Source organism: Capra hircus, unplaced genomic scaffold (genome assembly GCF_001704415.2).
Source record: "Capra hircus breed San Clemente unplaced genomic scaffold, ASM170441v1, whole genome shotgun sequence".
Classification (NCBI taxonomy): Eukaryota; Metazoa; Chordata; class Mammalia; order Artiodactyla; family Bovidae; genus Capra; species Capra hircus.
The window spans coordinates 27,097-43,089 of NW_017189645.1; the positions used below are offsets into that span (position 1 = coordinate 27,097).

A 15,993-nucleotide genomic window follows, 5' to 3' on the forward strand; every position below is an offset into this window, starting at 1 on the left:
CATCACCTGATCACGGTCCTACCTACACTGGCTTTGATCATTGCTACAGACGTGTATTTAGTCTTTTCATTGTACACTGGCTTCCACTGTGGGGAGGAGGGATCCTTACATCCATTTTCCTAACTTCAAAATGGAAATGACTGATGCTTTTGAGTGATCTTAATAATTACATCTGAGGGGAAATGATACCAGAAGTGCATATAACAAAAATAAGTGTCAGATCAAAAAAAGTATAAGGCTCAAAAACGAAGATGCTTCTTTATCTCTGTGTTACTTCACTTCACCTAGAACTTATGGACTCTGGTCCCACCTTTGCGTCAAACTTCCCCGTGGGTGGTTGTGGGGGCGTCTCTTCTCCCGCGGGCTGGTTCCCCACCATGCTCTGCTCCGCCAGCAGATGGTGTGGTTCTAGAACTTTTTTCAAAAGTGGGCTGAGCGGACAGAAAACAGAGATTGGGCGGCTCTGAGGCATCGCCTCGGCCACTGCCACGCTCCGCCAGCTCAGCTCTCGGATCACAACACTGTCAGGCCACCGCGTGGCGCCGCCCCCCGCTTTGCTAGAAGTGCCTAGGCGAAAGAGAACTTGCTTGGGGTGCCAACTGGGTCCGCTGAGAAGTGGGATCTTAATTGGGAAAACTGTCCCCACGCACCCCGATTTGCTAAAACCTTCTCGCCCTCCCATTTCCAATCGAGGAGTGCATTGGAGAAGGAAATGGCAACCCACTCCAGTGTTCTTGCCTGGAGAATCCCAGGGACGGGGGAGCCTGAGGGGCTGCGGTCTATGGGATCGCACAGAGTCGGACACGACTGAAGTGACTTAGCAGCAGCAGCAGCAGTAGCAATGACAAAAAGGGGAGAAAGGAGTTCAAGCATCAAACCACACACTGTTGCGACAACCCCAGAAATATCCTTCCCAGGCCGGACTCCAGATGTTCAGCTCTGCCCGGGTCGCTTAGTCCTTGGCCCCACGCCGCGGCTGAGGCGGAGTTAGTGCAGAGCGGGGACTGGGAACCGGCCGTGACAAGAAGCGGTCCGGGCCCCACTAGCCCCGCCCCTGCCCCGCCCTCGCCCCAGGACCGGTTCTCGGCTCGGACGGTTCCACCCAGAAGTGGGAGCCAAGTCTGTCAGACCTCCGCAGCCCGTCGCCGCGGCAGCATGAGCGTGCGCGGCCCAGCCCTCGGCCTCCTCCTGCTGCTGTTCTGCCCGGCGCAGGTGAGTGGCCGCCGGCGACCCGGGCGAGCTGTGGGGGACGTGGTGGGGCCGCGAGTCGGGGAGGGCGGCGGTCTGTGCCGCGACTCCGGTGCCTTTCTCCGGCCACGTCCTCTTCCCAGTGGTCTGGAGGACGGTGGCAGCGGGGGGCTGCCTGTCTGACCTGTTTTGAACTCATTTCATCCGTGGTCATCTGATTTCTGGGTTTAGGATGTGGGATCAAAAAGAGAGGAAGAAAATGGGTAGAAAGGGATAGGATTCTTATCATTTTAACCTGCCTCCCCACCCCCTTCATTCTGCCATTATACAGGAATTCTTTGTACATTTGTTTAGGAGATCTGACTTCTCCCCTAAAGATGAAAGAAAGTGGGGAGGTAAATAAAGGTTGGTCCGGCACCAAATCGGAACTCACCTGAGTGCTTCGCGTAAGGCAACTAGGTCTTCCAGAGAAGGCAAGTTACTTCTTACCGGCTCCCTTTACATCCATGGGAACGGAGGCCCGCAAGTGGGGAGGGGGGGGGGGTTAATTGAATTTCGCCTTGTCACAAACCTAGGCCTGGGGAGGATGGGCCTGGAACTCCCAGTCCTGGCCCCTTGGGTCTGCTTTCCCTTGCTTTGGTAGCCTTGGGCGTGAGCACCTCACTGCTATTTGTGTATCTACAGTTTTCTCCTTGAAAACTGTGTGGTTGGATGTTGTGGGGGATGTCTAAGGATCTACTGCTGATTAAACCAGGTCCAGTGGGAATCCCGAGCCCTGGTGCCCACTCGTAGGCGTGTGTCTACGATGAGGGTGGAGTGAGTCACAGGGGAAGGCTGATGAAGGGGTTCCCTGCACTAGAAAAACCTCTCTTTGAACCATATCGTTCTCAGCAGGGGTTGGGTGAGGCTGACCTGGGAAGGGCCTCCTGTGGTGGGGTGGACGGGGTTGGCTAGCCGTGTGGGCTTCTGGATGAGCACATGTCTGGTGCCTGGTGGGGAGGAGAGGCAGAGAAAAGCAGGTTTTCGGAGGTGGTTTGGAATGGGGTCAACCTGTAGACCACCTGCTAGCTCTGTGGCTTTGGGCTCATTACTCTTCCAAGCCGAACTTTTACTGAAGATAAACAACACATCATAGGATTATTGGGATTCTGAAGTAACATGGTGTGGAGGGGCCTCATCACAGTAGTAAAAACTCAAAAAATGGTAGCAGTTATTTGCTTTGAAAATACAGCTGTTCGGCTTCCTTTCGGTTTTAGGTCAGGATCTAATAGGCAGGCTTCTGGTTAAGTAGCTTTAACTTATCTCTGAAATCCATCAGTGCCTCTCCTCCTAGGACCTCTGGAGTAGGTCAGAGGTTGGTCACAAGTGGCTTGCAAAACACCTGGAAGCCTTGAGAAGGTCTGTGAATATGAATTGGAAAAACTTCTGTTGTATTTAAGATTGGCTCCCTCAGGCTGAAAGAGGAACTCATTCCTGATCTCCTTAGGAAAAACAGTTTTAATGGCTTAATTCCTACCTAGGCCTCATTATGGTCCAAGTTCCTCAAGAGAAAACAAAAAACAAAAAAACTTTAAAAATTACAGTCAGGAGAGAGACCATAATGAGATCCTCTAAAATGTATCTTAAATACCCATCTGAAGGTGTGCCTGGTGCTCACACAAATTATCATTTGTTATGTGGATACGTTTATCCCAGATTGGCTATAAAACAGAATTCCAGAGAGTTGTGTCAGTAAAAGTCTGACCAGTCCAGCCTCCACCCGACATGTCCTGTCATATTTATTTGATCTGCCTACCTGACTCCAAGGATACAAAGCTTAATCTCTGGACAGCATTCTCCAGGCCACCCCCACTACCCTTGTCCTGGATTATCCTGCCTGGCCAGACTAGCCCTGGTATTCCAGCTCTCGCCAGAGCTGAAGCTGGGCATGTCTCCAGGTTCTGCTGGAGCTTTCCTCATCCAGGACATCAGCAGAGGTGAAGGGACCAGGCCCTGCACTCCACCTGCGTGGGCTGGCCAGGTTACAGGCATGGGGCTGGGGACAGTCCTGGATCCTGAGGAAGTGAGTCAGGGCTTAACAGCTCCCTGGAGTTGTACGTAAAGGGTAGTCACGAGTTGGACAGACCAGCACATCCCTGGCATGTTGTCACAATCTAAGGATACATCAGTGTACAAGCCGAGCTTGAGTTCAAACAGTGCAGCAGCTGTGGGATGGGCATGGTGGGGGGAATGGGAGGGAGTATGCCTACCTTAGCATTCAAAACCTTGGTTCTCATTATTGCTTTTGTTACTTACCAGCCAGGTGACCTTGGAGAATCCTCTCTGAGCTCTAGTTTTCTTACCTGTAAAAGTCTGCGATGCTACTCCATGGGGTGTCTGATAGAGAACCCAGGCGAGGAAGGAGAACTGATTCAGCTTTGTGCCCAGAACCCGGTTGATGTTCAGTGAGCAACTGAACATGAGTTACTTAATAGCCTAAAGGATAGGATTCTGTTGCTGATGATCAGAGCTTCTCCATGTGATGAGATGTGCTTTCATGGAGCTCCCAATTAGAGTCAGCCAGAGTTGCTGACATATAGCAGCAGGGGAATTTTCTTTTTAAAACTGTCCTGAGCTATTCCTATTATTATTGAAAGATACTTCCCTATGCAGTCACATATCCATTAATTAAATTTTAGAGCATGTTGTGAAAAAGCCATATAGCCTAACCTTTAAAAGTAGAGACATCCTGCTGCTGCTAAGTCGCTTCAGTAATGTCCGACGCTGTGCGACCCCATAGACGGCAGCCCACTAGGCTCCTCTGTCCCTGGGATTCTCCAGGCAAGAACACTGGAGTGGGTTGCCATTTCCTTCTCCAATGCATGAAAGTGCAAAGTGAAAGTGAAGTCGCTTAGTCGTGTCCGACTCTTAGCGACCGCATGAACTGCAGCTTACCAGGCTCCTCCGCCCATGGGATTTTCCAGGCAAGAGTACTGGAGTGGGGTGCCATTGCCTTCTCCAAGAGACATCCTAGCCTTGTACTAGATTCTGTGTTAAAGCCAAAGTCACTTCTTACATAATCCAGTGAAGCTCCTTTAACTCGTCATGTACGTTTGAATGTTTTCTGAATCAGGGAGCACTGGATGAGATATTAAGATTTCAGAGGAAGTATAACCCCCAAGCTCTGCCCTTTAGGATTCTACAGTCTTACAGGGGAGTCAAGACACCAGCAAGAAAATACTCTCGCAACCTCTGCCCACATACACAACTTCTCCATTCTCATAAATATATGAATTCTGTTTCATCCTGGAGCAGGAGCCTGCAAATTAGTTGTGGATGGTTTTCTTGGGACATACCCATGCCCATGTTTTACCTGCTGTTTGTGGTTACTTTTGAGTTACAGCAGACAAGATTGAGTATGTACCACAGACACCTTTGGGCTCACAAGCCTACCATATTTAATACGGTATCTGGCTGTCTTAGGAAAAGTTAGGAACTTCCCGGGGTGGTCCAATGGCTAAGATTCTGTGCTCCCAATGCAGCAGGCCTGGGTTCCACCCCTGGTCAGGGAAAGAAACCCCAAGTACTGCAACTAAAGAGTCCAAATGCTGCAACAAAGATCCCAGGAGCCAAAACTAAGACCCAGTTCAGCCAAATAAACACGTATGTGTGTGTGTATGTGTGTTAGTCACTCAGTCATGTCCGACTCTTTTTGACCACATAGACTGTAGCCCGCCGGGCTCCTCTCTCCATGGGATTGTCCAGGCAAGAATACTGGAGTGGGTTGCCACTGCAGTGGGATCTTCCCAACTCAGAAATCCAGCGCAGGTCCCCCACATTGCAGGCAGATTCTTCAGTCTGAGCCACCAGGGAAGCCCAAATAAATAAATATTAAATTAAAAAGAAAAAAGGAAAAGTTTATCCAGCTAGTCCTGGTTGGTCCACAGGGGAGCTTATGGAACGGAAGTGTACAGAGCTCTTGGTGCAGGATGCCTGGTGGCTTGAGCATTGAGGAGGGATGCCCGTGAGCACCTCTGAGGCCACATCTGAGGTTTGTTCATCTGTAAGTTGGACATAATAATAGCACCACCTCCCTCTCCCCAGGACAGCTCACCCAGACCAGGTGAAAAGAGTCAGAGTGAAATTCATTGTTGGCAGTGAGTCTTGGGTGAGGCTTGTAAAAAGGGAGGCTGTCCCAAGATGTGGGGGTTAGGGGGAGACTGAAATCTGTGGAGAAAACAAGGGACAGCAGACAAGGGCTAAGTCTGTCCTTGGGGACCAGGATAAATACAGTAAGTTGAAGTAGAGCCAGTCATGGAGGGTAATTGAGATTTGCTTGAGAATATGTGTTTAAAAGTGAATTCACTTGTGTTTGCGTAGGTGCTATATAGGTTTACCTATTGGGGGAAATTGAAAACCTGGAAGACCAGGATCTAATACATCAACATTTGTTAAACCTGAGGAATGGGATAGGGGTGGAGAGCTGAGGGGGGCGCCCCCTGTTATCTCACGTATACTTGTGATGTCAGAATAATTGTGATCGGTGGGTATTCTGTAATTAAAATCTACAGTCATCTATTTTTGACTTCTTAGGAATCGGTCAAATGTTTAAATGCTTAAATAAGATAGTTCTTGTGGTCACGAGTCACCCTGTAAGAGACTGGTCAGTGCCCATGAGATGAACTAGGAAGAATTATCCTTCTTTGGGCTTGTCCCCACCCCACCCCCCCCACCCTACCCCACTGCCCCGCTCAGTGGCGCTTTTGCAACACTTATTACTAGAGATGCTGGGCGTGTTAGTGACATTCAGATCCATGGTGTTTCAACTGATGGTCACTCTACTCTATTTAATCTCAGTATAACCAAGAACATGCTCTCTGAAGTCCTTGCCACTAGACTTTCTCTCAAGTAGTGAAGGACATCTGAGCTCATGTTTTATGTCAAAATACACATAAAGTTCATAGTTTTAAAGTGCAGTCAGGAACATTAGGTATATCACGTGTCGTGCAGCCACCACCAACCATCTCCAACGCTGAGCTCACATGTGGTCTGGTGCCCTTGGAGCTGTGGGTGTGTGTGTAGTCGCTCAATTGTATCCGACTCTTTGCGACCTCTTGGACTGAAGCCTGCCGGGGTCCAGCCCCCGCAGGATCCAGGGAAACCCGAAGGAGAAACGGCACCAGCGATTGATTTAGAGAGAGATAAGGAAAGAATGTTAAAGATAAGAAAATAGAGGAGAGAAAGAGGCTGATATTCCTTGGTTTACAAAAGAACCGATAAAACTTTGAGACAAGGAGTTTGCCCTGTTCAAGGAAGCGACAGGGTCCCTCCGATTCTCCTGAGGGAGTGAAGATGCAGAACGTCTTCCCGAGTCTCCTGAGGGAGTGAAGATGCAGAACGTCTTCCCGTTCAGGTCTTAGAAACCCGGGCAGATAAGTGAACGCAGGGAGCCTCTATGCTCCAAGGGATCAGCCTGAAAAAGTGAGAGGGAGACAGAGGGAATGATTGACACGGGGAGGCCAAGCTGCCTCAGTGAGCAAGGCCCAATTACTTTATTTTCAAAAGGTACTTATATACTTTTTTTGTACATAGAGGGAAATGAAAGATGCAAGGTCATACAGAGTCAGCCCAAACATTCCAGCAGTTTTGCCCTTATTGAAACCAGGATTTTCTCTGCATGCCTTTTCCACAAATGATGTTGTGTATAGTATCTTCTGGCCTTGGAGGCCTGTGAACATTTTATGACCCTCTTTTGATAAAGGCTGCTCAACCAGAAAACTTTTTTCCCTCAAAGTGTTTTTTCTTTATATTTCTAATCTATGTCAGCCTTAGAAAATGCCAAACAGAGTTACGTTTTTCACAGAGCAAAGGTGCAGTGAGTTACAAGAAAGAACCAATGAGCTCAAAAGTGATATGGTTAAATTCAAGGCTACACTTGTTTTTCTTACATTCTCACTATGTTAACTAATGCATTCCCAGGTGCACGGTGGATAAGAGATATGGGAACATAGCAACAAGCATTGGCCCAATAATGAAATCCTACATCAGCACTACTCTAATAACTTTAAACTCTTTGAATGGCTCTATGTTTTAGGCTTTCCGTGCCTCTCACAGTTGGGAGGCTGTAAATAATCACATGCGTAGCTGTAAGAGTCTGGATATACCTGCCGAGCAAGCTAGAATGCTAACAGAGGGGGTTTGATTTGAAATATTCCTCTCACGTCCAGGAGACTTATTAGCTATAGCCCTAAGTTGATTTTCTCCAGAGAAAGGTGGTCAGTGTTAGCCCCCTGTTAATGTCAGAGGAGTTGGTGAAAGTCATGAAACAGTGAAACAGACAGATTCTGGTTTTGGGATAGATGCTCGAGAAAGCCTAGGGAGCCCCTTGAGTTCTGCAACCTTGCTTAACAGTTCTCTTTCACATGACCTTGTCATGGGCGGGATCTCCCGTGGCGGCTCCCGGCAGAAGCCCACCAGGCTCCTCTGTCCATGGGAATCGCCAGGCAAGAATACTGGAGTGGGTTGCCATGCCCTTCTCCAGGTGATCTTCCCGACCCAGGGATCGAACTTGAATCTCCTGCATTGCATGTGGATTCTTTACCTCTGAGCCAGCAGGGAAGCCCCCCTTGGAGTCATGGCAGAAGTCAAACCTTGGTGACTTTCAGTATCAGCAGGATCTGCCCTTCCAGGGGAGTATGGGTATGAAGCAGCAACAGGTGTTCTTGTTATCAGTAAAGGCACTCTCACCCTGTCACCTTGCCTTTGGAAATCACGTGGTTCCCTGGAAGACAGGTGTGTGGCCTGTGCCCAAGCCCTTGGTCTGGGTGTCGGCTCCTGCCACCCTCACATTCCAGGGAATCTTCCAGGGATCTCAAGGTGCAGCCCTCGTCTTTGTTAATAAAGTCCTGGCCGATGCAGTGTTGTGGCCATTTGGAGACTGGAAATTCCGGTCATTGAGACTGCAGCTAGGTTCTAGAGTGGCTGCAGAGATGAGCACGGCCCAGTCAGTTGTCCACGGAGGAGTGACCCCGGTGCAGCATAAGGAGGAAGCGCTCCAGCTTCCAAACCAGCCAGGCCTGGCTCTCCCATTTCTCAGATGTGGCCTCAGAGGAGTCGCTTTACCTGCCTGTGTAACCCTCAGTTTCCTCATCTGTGAAATGGTGTTATTTTAGTACCAGATTCACAGACCTGTTGTGGGGTTGAGCTGACGGGGGCACCCTTAGCCAGTGGCTGGCTGCCAGGTGCCAGGGGTGGGGGTGGTGGAGGTAGTGTCCGTGGGAACAGACCAGGTGGAGGGAGGTGATGAGGTGGACAGAGGAGGCCTGTGGGCTCCCAGGGGAGGGTTCAGGGAAGGCAAGGGTGGGGGAGACTGCACCAGAGAGGCTTCCCAGAGGCTGGTGGAGAGGACCCTGGGCTTTAAACCCTGCTGAAGAGGGCCTGGTGATGGAGGAAGGATCTGTTTCCTTGTGAGCATCTCAGCTGTTGTGGTTGGAAGTGTAGCTGGAGGGGAGTTTTGAGCGGGGAAGGAAATGGGGCCACCTTTATGGGAGGAGCAGGTGAAAGGACCAACATGGAGATGAGGTTGAACATGTGGACGAGAGTAGGGCCAGGTGGTGGAGGTCCCTGCAGAGGCTTGGGACAGTGGCAGCTGCCAGGCCTGGGGCAGAAGGAGGCGCTTGGGTTTCAGCTGTAGTTGAGCCCAGGGGAGGCGGAGAGAGAGACTGGAGGTGGGCACGAGGCCTCCCCCACCGGTGCAGCCATGCAAGTGAGCTCAGAGGGTTGCGTGCCTGCACACAGGGTTGGGGGAGGCAGATGCCAGAGCAAGGACCTTCATTAAAGGGTTAATTGTATCTTGTTGAGAGTCTGTTTTTGGAACTAGAATGTTCTGGTTTGAATCCTGCCTCTGCTGCTCTTGGATTCAAACTCTCTGCTTCTGTTTGTTCATCTGTAAATTGTGCGTAATAATAGCACCTTCTAGGGACTTCAGTGGTGGTCCAGTGGTTAAGACTCCAGGCTTCCACTGCAGGGGGCAGGGGTTCTGTTCCTGTTCGAGGAGCTAATCTCACCTGGCATGGGGCAACCAAGAAAAGAAGAAGAAAAAAACAAAACAAAACACTGCCCTCTCACTCATGCTGTAAGGTTGTGTTGGGTTCACAAGGTGAGAGCAGTTAAAGCAGTGCCTGACACCCAGCAGGTGGCCTGTGAGCACCTTTGGGCCTCTCTGGTTCATGCCTCTTCAAGCAGATGACTTGGGAAAGCACACAAGAGCAACGACTCAAGCCCAGTTTTTTCCTGGCCTGGAAGAAGCTTCAGCTTGTTTATTTTGTTCAGGTCTTTGAACCTCTTTGGTGAAGTCCCATATACTTCTCGGAAAACCTGGAGAATGATTCCTTCCATTTGATGGGTGGTGCTTTCTGGCTTTCTAAGTGCTTTCTCATTTATTCCTGAATTCAGTCTTCCCACCTGAACTGTGCCGTAACCGGGGTCGGGGGTGGTCAGGAGTGAGTAGGAGGCGGGAGACTCCTCCTCAGCACAGCTGGGTGACTCGCTCCAGGTGCAGCTGGGCTCAGCATTTATTAAGGATCAGGGCCCAGGACTCCTGAGCTCCTGCCCCTCAAGCTCGTTCTCCAGCCCCATCTCTTCTGCCTGGTGGGTAGAAACACCTTTGCTTTGAAACAGATGGTGTAGATTATGAAGGGTGACCTTGTAAATAGGACCCAGAGAGCATTGGGTCATCTTTATTGTCCCGTAGAGCGCCGAGTGCTGAGGAAGGGGAGCAGAGACTCCAGATGCCCGTCTGTTAGTCATGCGAGAGGTGCGGGGGTTTTCTTTGACTGGATTCCTGTCACTCCTGCGGGTGATGAGCCCGAGTGCCCCTTGGCCAGCACCTGCTTGCCCTGTTGGTCTGTTGAGAATTCTGTGCAAGAGGGGTGGGGTGGGGTGAGGTGAGAATTCCAAAGGGTGGGTCCCTAGTATGTAAGTTACAGGTCAACATCAGTAGTTGTTACCCTCCTTGGCTTACTTGCCTTTCCACACTTCAGTAGATGGATGATGGCCTTTTAGTGGGAAACCCAGAATCGGAAAGAGCAGTACTTTTCCTAGAACCCCTGGGTTTACAGACAAAATTATGATTCTTTTTATATAGGAATGGTGGAATTTTGTAAGTTCTTGCCAAAGGTTTGGGACGTGGCATTGCTGAATGCTTGTCGCTTCCTCATTTGTATAAATTCCCTCCCTCCCTTGTGGCCTAAACCTATGGCTTAATGAATCAAGCTGAGGTTAAGTCATAATTGCTGGTTTAAAATATCGAAAGGATGAATTCAGAGACAAGTCTTGTGGGCCCTTAGATTTCCCCCCCAGCACCCCTCCATCTCCTGCCTGCTTTTCCTCCCATGTTTTCAGGGTCTGTTGAGAGGTTCGTGTCTTTTCATCAGGGACCAGCGCCGCTCAGCTCCTTGCAGGGTGTATGGGTCACGTGCCCTTGTCCCTGGAGACAGTTCACTGTCTTGCATCTGTGCCCATTTTTCAAAAATGGCTTTTCCATCAGGCACCTCAGGAAGCCATGGTTACTTCTCAAAAGCCGCTGTTTCCCTACCAGGGACAGCTGACTGCACAGTCATGCCAGCCGTGACCCTGGCCAGCTTGGCGGAGCTTGGTGGCCTTGCTAACGAGATGAGTCATACTCGTGCACCCCCCTGACTTTTCTGATGCCATGTGACTCTCACATGGGGAATAGGAATGGCCCTTGAGAAATCTTTATGCAAGAGGTTTTACATGTTTTCAAGATTCTGAGATGATTTTCCTTAAAGTATGCACATTTCTTGCGTTTTACTTAAACTCAAGGACAAGATACTCATTCCTGTTCCTCCTCCTCATGGGTTGGTTTTTTTTTTTCCTACATAACTCATGGTGTGCTGATATTAATTAACCTTAGCAGATATGGAACTGTTCTTTCATTATTTACACCTGACTCAGTTCCTTATCCTGATGTGGAAAAATAGAGCCTTAGTAATCATAGACTGGCGTACTATCTTGCTTTCCTCTACACTGATTGATAGTGATTCTTGTATGGAACTGTCACTTCCCCTTAATAAATAACCTAGCAGGAAGTAGAAATCACGTAAGTAATTTCTATTACTTTGCTGATTGACTTCACAAGTCCGTTTTGGACTTTGTTGTTGTTCATTCGCTAAGTGGTGTCCACCTCTTTTGTGCCCCCATGGACTGTGACATGCTCGGCTTCCCTGTCCTTCACTGTCTCCTGGAGTTTGTTCAGACTCTTGTCCGTTGAGTTGATGATGCCATCCAACCATCTCATCCTCTGCCTCCCGCTTCTCCTCCTGCCCTCACTGTTTCCCAGCCTCAGGGTCTTTTCCAGTATGAAGTCAGCTCTTCATATCAGGTGGCCAAAGTATTGGAGCTTCATCTTCAGTACCAGTCCTTCCAATGAATATTCAGGGTTGATTTCCTTTAGGATTGACTGGTTTGATGGCCTTTCTGTCCAAGGGACTCTCAAGAGTCTTCTCCAGCATTGAGCTTTGGGTTTAATTAATGCTTTCAAAATGTTCAACTAACTGGTGCCTCTGGCTTTTACTTCGCTTGGCAGGTACTGTTGGACGCTTCTGTGAATGAGGGCATTTTTTGCTGTTGAAATTTGTGTTATCCCTGAGGCCCTAATGAACCGTTTTCTGTTGACTTTTGCAGGTATTTTCACAATCCTGCATTTGGTATGGGGAGTGTGGAATCGCATCTGGAGATAAGAGATACAACTGCAGATATTCTGGGCCACCAAATCCATTGCCACATAATGGCTATGACCTAGTGCAGGTGAGTGAGCAGTCTTGGGAACACGAAACACTAATCAGAGATCCTCTGCAGTTACACTGTAAATATTCCCCGTGGGGTGGGGGTAGAGGTGGAATGAATGGGCTTCTCTTGTCCCAGATTCTCACCTGTAGCACAGAGAAGATAACATACTAACTCTGCAGGCGTCATTTTTCTGGGGTTGACTATCCTTTGCTCATAAAGTTTCCCAGTAGCAGGTTACTACTGAGGGACGTGGTCTTGGTACCTCCCATGTTGCTCTTTGCAGCTTCTTCAAAATACACTCAGAGTTACTCAGAGTTAGTCCCTTTTGTTCCTAGACAAGGCTGCTGAGTGGCTGTGACTCGCTTGTCCTCTGTTCACTTTCGAGGTTCCTCCAGTTTCCAGTGAGAGCCTGTGACCTTTGACTGCCACCAGGAATCTGTTTCTTGTCTCTTTTACCATCCCTGATACACAGGGATATTAGAAAAGAACTGGAAAAATCCAGGTTAAAAGGCTGGCTTTAGAGGCTGCAGTTATCTAAAATCCAGCTGACACGGTAGCAGGTCTTCTGGACTTATTTGCTTCTTCCATCACAATTTTTAAAGGCATTTGACTTTTTCTGGAGTGACTCACAGAAAATAGCATTCTGGTTAAACATAACCAAGTAACCGAAAAAGAGGTAAAATGATTGTCAAGGAAAGAGAGCGAGCTTCCCAATAAGAAAAAAAATGGAAATGTCTGTACTGCCTCTACTTTTGTGAATTGCTGGTTATCTAGAGGAAATTTGATCCCCTTTTATTTATTTATCTTTAAAAAAATGTTTATTTTTTTACTTTACAATACTGTATTGGTTTTGCCCTACATTGTTATGAATCCATCACGGGTGTACATGAATTCCCAACCCTGAGCCCCCTCTCACCTCCCTCCCCATATCTTCTCTCTGGGTCATCCCAGTTTGATCGCCTTTTAAAAGAATTCTGCAAGAACTTTGCAAATAGGTGTCATCCTTGTGTACCTAAAAAAGGATGATGTGCATAAAGTGATCTCTTTGAAGAGCGTTTGTGTTAATTTAACTTGGCTACTCTGATGTTCATGTTTTCTCTCCCGAAAGGAGCTCTGTCCAGGGTTCTTCTTTGGCGAAGTCAGGCTTTGCTGTGATGTCCAGCAGCTTCACACACTGAAAGACAACCTGCAGCTGCCTCTGCAGTTTCTGTCCAGGTGGGTTGACTGCCAGGCATGCAGAGAAAATGGGTTTGAAAGTTAGTTCTTGTTTCATTTTAAGAATGCTATCTTAGGACTTCTCAGAGATAAAGAGGAACTTCTGATAAAGTAGTAATGATCAGACTTCGTTCTCGCTCTCGTTACATTCCGAGTTGCTACTTGGTTTGCTTCTGAGATGTCTTCACCCCAAAGGGGACCTGCACTGGGGTCTAGGTCCTTTCAGACTTGAGCCCCTTGGCACAGTGGAGAGGAGAGGTTGCGGGGATCCTGCCCGGGTCTTTGACCCCAGACCCTCCTCCACACAGTCCCCTGCGTCACCTGCCTCCCCTGTTTTCTGCATGGTTCTCTCTTCCTCATTGGAGCCTGCCTTTGGGGACTGTTCACAAGCCTGATCTGGCAGAGTTGGCTGGTTTTGTCAAAGTTAGTTTGCTGTCCACTGTGTTCTCTGTGACTGGGGCAGTGAAAAGGGCCGCATAATAGATGTTCTCCAAGCTTACCCAGCAGTTTTCAAATGTGAGAAGAGTGAGCTGGTGGTGGCCTTCCGAGCAGCACGTTGTGAGCCCCCGATGCAGGTGGAGAGAAGGCCACGTGCTTCTCTATGCAGGTCTCACTGCAGGTGACAGGCCTCCAGTGGGCATCCTTGTTTCTTGCCAGATTCCCAGTTGGCATTGTGGAGCGAAAAACCATCCCTCTGTATGTTCTGTGAGGACATCATACAATGTAGTAATAGATCTGGTTAGAGCATTAGAGTTGAGACTCTAATCAGGCCAGTGTATCTTATGGAAGGAAATCTCATGGTTCTTGCTGGAGCCAGATTGAAGCTGTCATTCGGCCAAATACATTTATTTAGCATCTACTCTACGTGAGGCATTATGGGCATCAACATCAAAAGATAGCCAAGTATTTCCCATGTCGTCAGAGGCAGCAAAGCTTTATTTGTAAGAGCAATTAGATGCTAATATGGAATATCGTGCAGCTGTCCAAACTGATGACTGTAGAAGTTAAGTGGAGTGCCATGGAGAGAAGTTTGTAATTTCTGGAAAGTGGTAGGAAGCAGTGGACCCCTGGAGTGATTTCTGTTCAGGTGGTGTAATTGTCATTCCTGTCTGTCACAGTAAAGCGTGGGACTCCTGAAAGCAAGTCAGTGTGTGTGTCTGCTCCTCCACTAGACTGCAGGCTTTTGTTTTATTTTTGGCCGTGCCGTGCAGCGTGTGGGATCTTAGTTTAGTTCCCTGACCAGGGATAGAACCCATGCCTCTTAACGTTGAAAGCGAGGAGTCTTAACCACCAGACCGCCAGGTGTGTCCCACGAGACCGGCACTTTGAAGGCCGAGACCAGACCATCCTTGTTCTGTGTCATGTGTGGTCATCTGGATGGGAGCAGAATAGGGGGCAGTCTGGATTGGTTGTGTTGCAAGAATGCAAGCCTGATGAAGGACTAGCTTTTGCAGATAACAGGGAACTAAAGGGGAAGACCGAGGGCTTCTGCCACATAACTGGTCAACATGAGAAGCTTAACAGAGGACAGCTTGTGGTTCTTAAGAAAACCAGGTGCTTCTGAAATGCATGTAGCTGGAGAACACCGCTGCTGTTCTTTCATCTTCTCTAATCACGGGGAATCCTCTTGAGTTTAGAGACGGCCTAAGGTTATCTGGGGCTTGAAAGAGAGCCCTTCAGTAGGTTCCGAGATGAAAGCACTAATGTGTAAATCTCATTTCCCCCCTTTTTTATCTTCAATCAGAATGTCACCATGGTAGTCCTAAGTCCTTTTGGCTTCAAGATACAGGAAACATGACCGAATTATAAAGTGCAGGATTCAGAGAGCATTTGTTCTTGAAATTACATCTGGGCAGCACAAATGTTAGTAATTAGGGTGGTTTTTAAAGACGTGTCTTTATTTTAACACGAGGTTTTAGGTTTAGAATTGCTGTGTTTAATATGTCCTTATGGTAATCCATTTGCCAATTTACAATAAATTTTAAATAGTCTTTGTGTATTTTAAATCATCTTTTTGCTGGCCCTGTTATCCACGAGATCATTCAGAATAGTCTGCTTTTTCTTTAGATGTCCATCCTGTTTTTATAACCTAGTGAACCTGTTTTGTGAGCTGACATGTAGCCCTCGACAAAGTCAGTTTCTGAATGTTACAGTGGCTGAAGATTATGTTGATCCTACTACGAATGAGACGAGAACAAATGTAAAAGAATTACAGTACTATGTTGGAGAGCGTTTTGCCAATGGTAAGTAAACTTTTAAATTATCCCTCTTTTAGATTTGATATCAGGACAGTGGATCAAGTTGTCCTGTCAGCTCTGTGAAAAAGGACAGTTCTCAGTTCCGTTAGCACTGAAATGCCAGTGGAAATGTGAGTTGTTGCTTTGCTTGTCTTCTGGGACTTGAGCTACAACCTATGAAACGATCTCCTTAAAGTATTTGCTTTAACTCCTTCCTAACTGTAAGTTCCCTCATGGAAATTTTTAGTTTGTGGCAAGCTTATTTCTATCCATTTTAGGCAACCATTTGGACTTTGGTTCTGTTGGACATGAAATGCATAACTTCATGAGTTATTGCAAGACTGCAGAGATGGGTGGAAGGGAGACCTAGTTGGGAGAGAGATTTTGCCTGTGAAGAAACCAGTCACCATAAGGGAAAGTAAGCAGGTGTGACAAACAGGAGAAAGGTATCCCAGCAACTGAAGATCACGGAACGGTCTGAAAAAGACCACGTCGTGTTTGTTGAAAACGACCGAAATGAAAGAGTTCTGAAAGAGTAGGACCCTAGGGAAAGAGAATGAACAGA

General features: G+C 48.0%; 1 protein-coding gene across 1 annotated transcript; it reads left to right on the plus strand.

The window, feature by feature from the left end:
- Positions 1-1,097: 1,097 nt before the first annotated feature.
- Positions 1,098-15,666, plus strand: LOC108634593 (Niemann-Pick C1 protein-like). Its single transcript, XM_018044614.1, has 4 exons — positions 1,098-1,212; positions 11,872-11,994; positions 13,085-13,191; positions 15,259-15,666. The coding sequence occupies exons 1-4, from the start codon at positions 1,156-1,158 to the stop codon at positions 15,440-15,442; spliced, it is 471 nt and encodes a 156-aa protein (XP_017900103.1). The 5' UTR covers positions 1,098-1,155; the 3' UTR covers positions 15,443-15,666.
- The last annotated feature ends 327 nt before the right edge of the window (positions 15,667-15,993 follow it).

Excerpts from the sequence above, each read along its gene's own strand:
- LOC108634593 (XM_018044614.1), top strand. The coding sequence starts at position 1,156 with ATGAGCGTGCGCGGCCCAGCCCTCGGCCTCCTCCTGCTGCTGTTCTGC. Across the intron at positions 1,213-11,871 it reads TGCTGTTCTGCCCGGCGCAG|GTATTTTCACAATCCTGCAT; the intron begins GTGAGTGGCCGC and ends TGACTTTTGCAG. Across the intron at positions 11,995-13,084 it reads ATGGCTATGACCTAGTGCAG|GAGCTCTGTCCAGGGTTCTT; the intron begins GTGAGTGAGCAG and ends CTCTCCCGAAAG.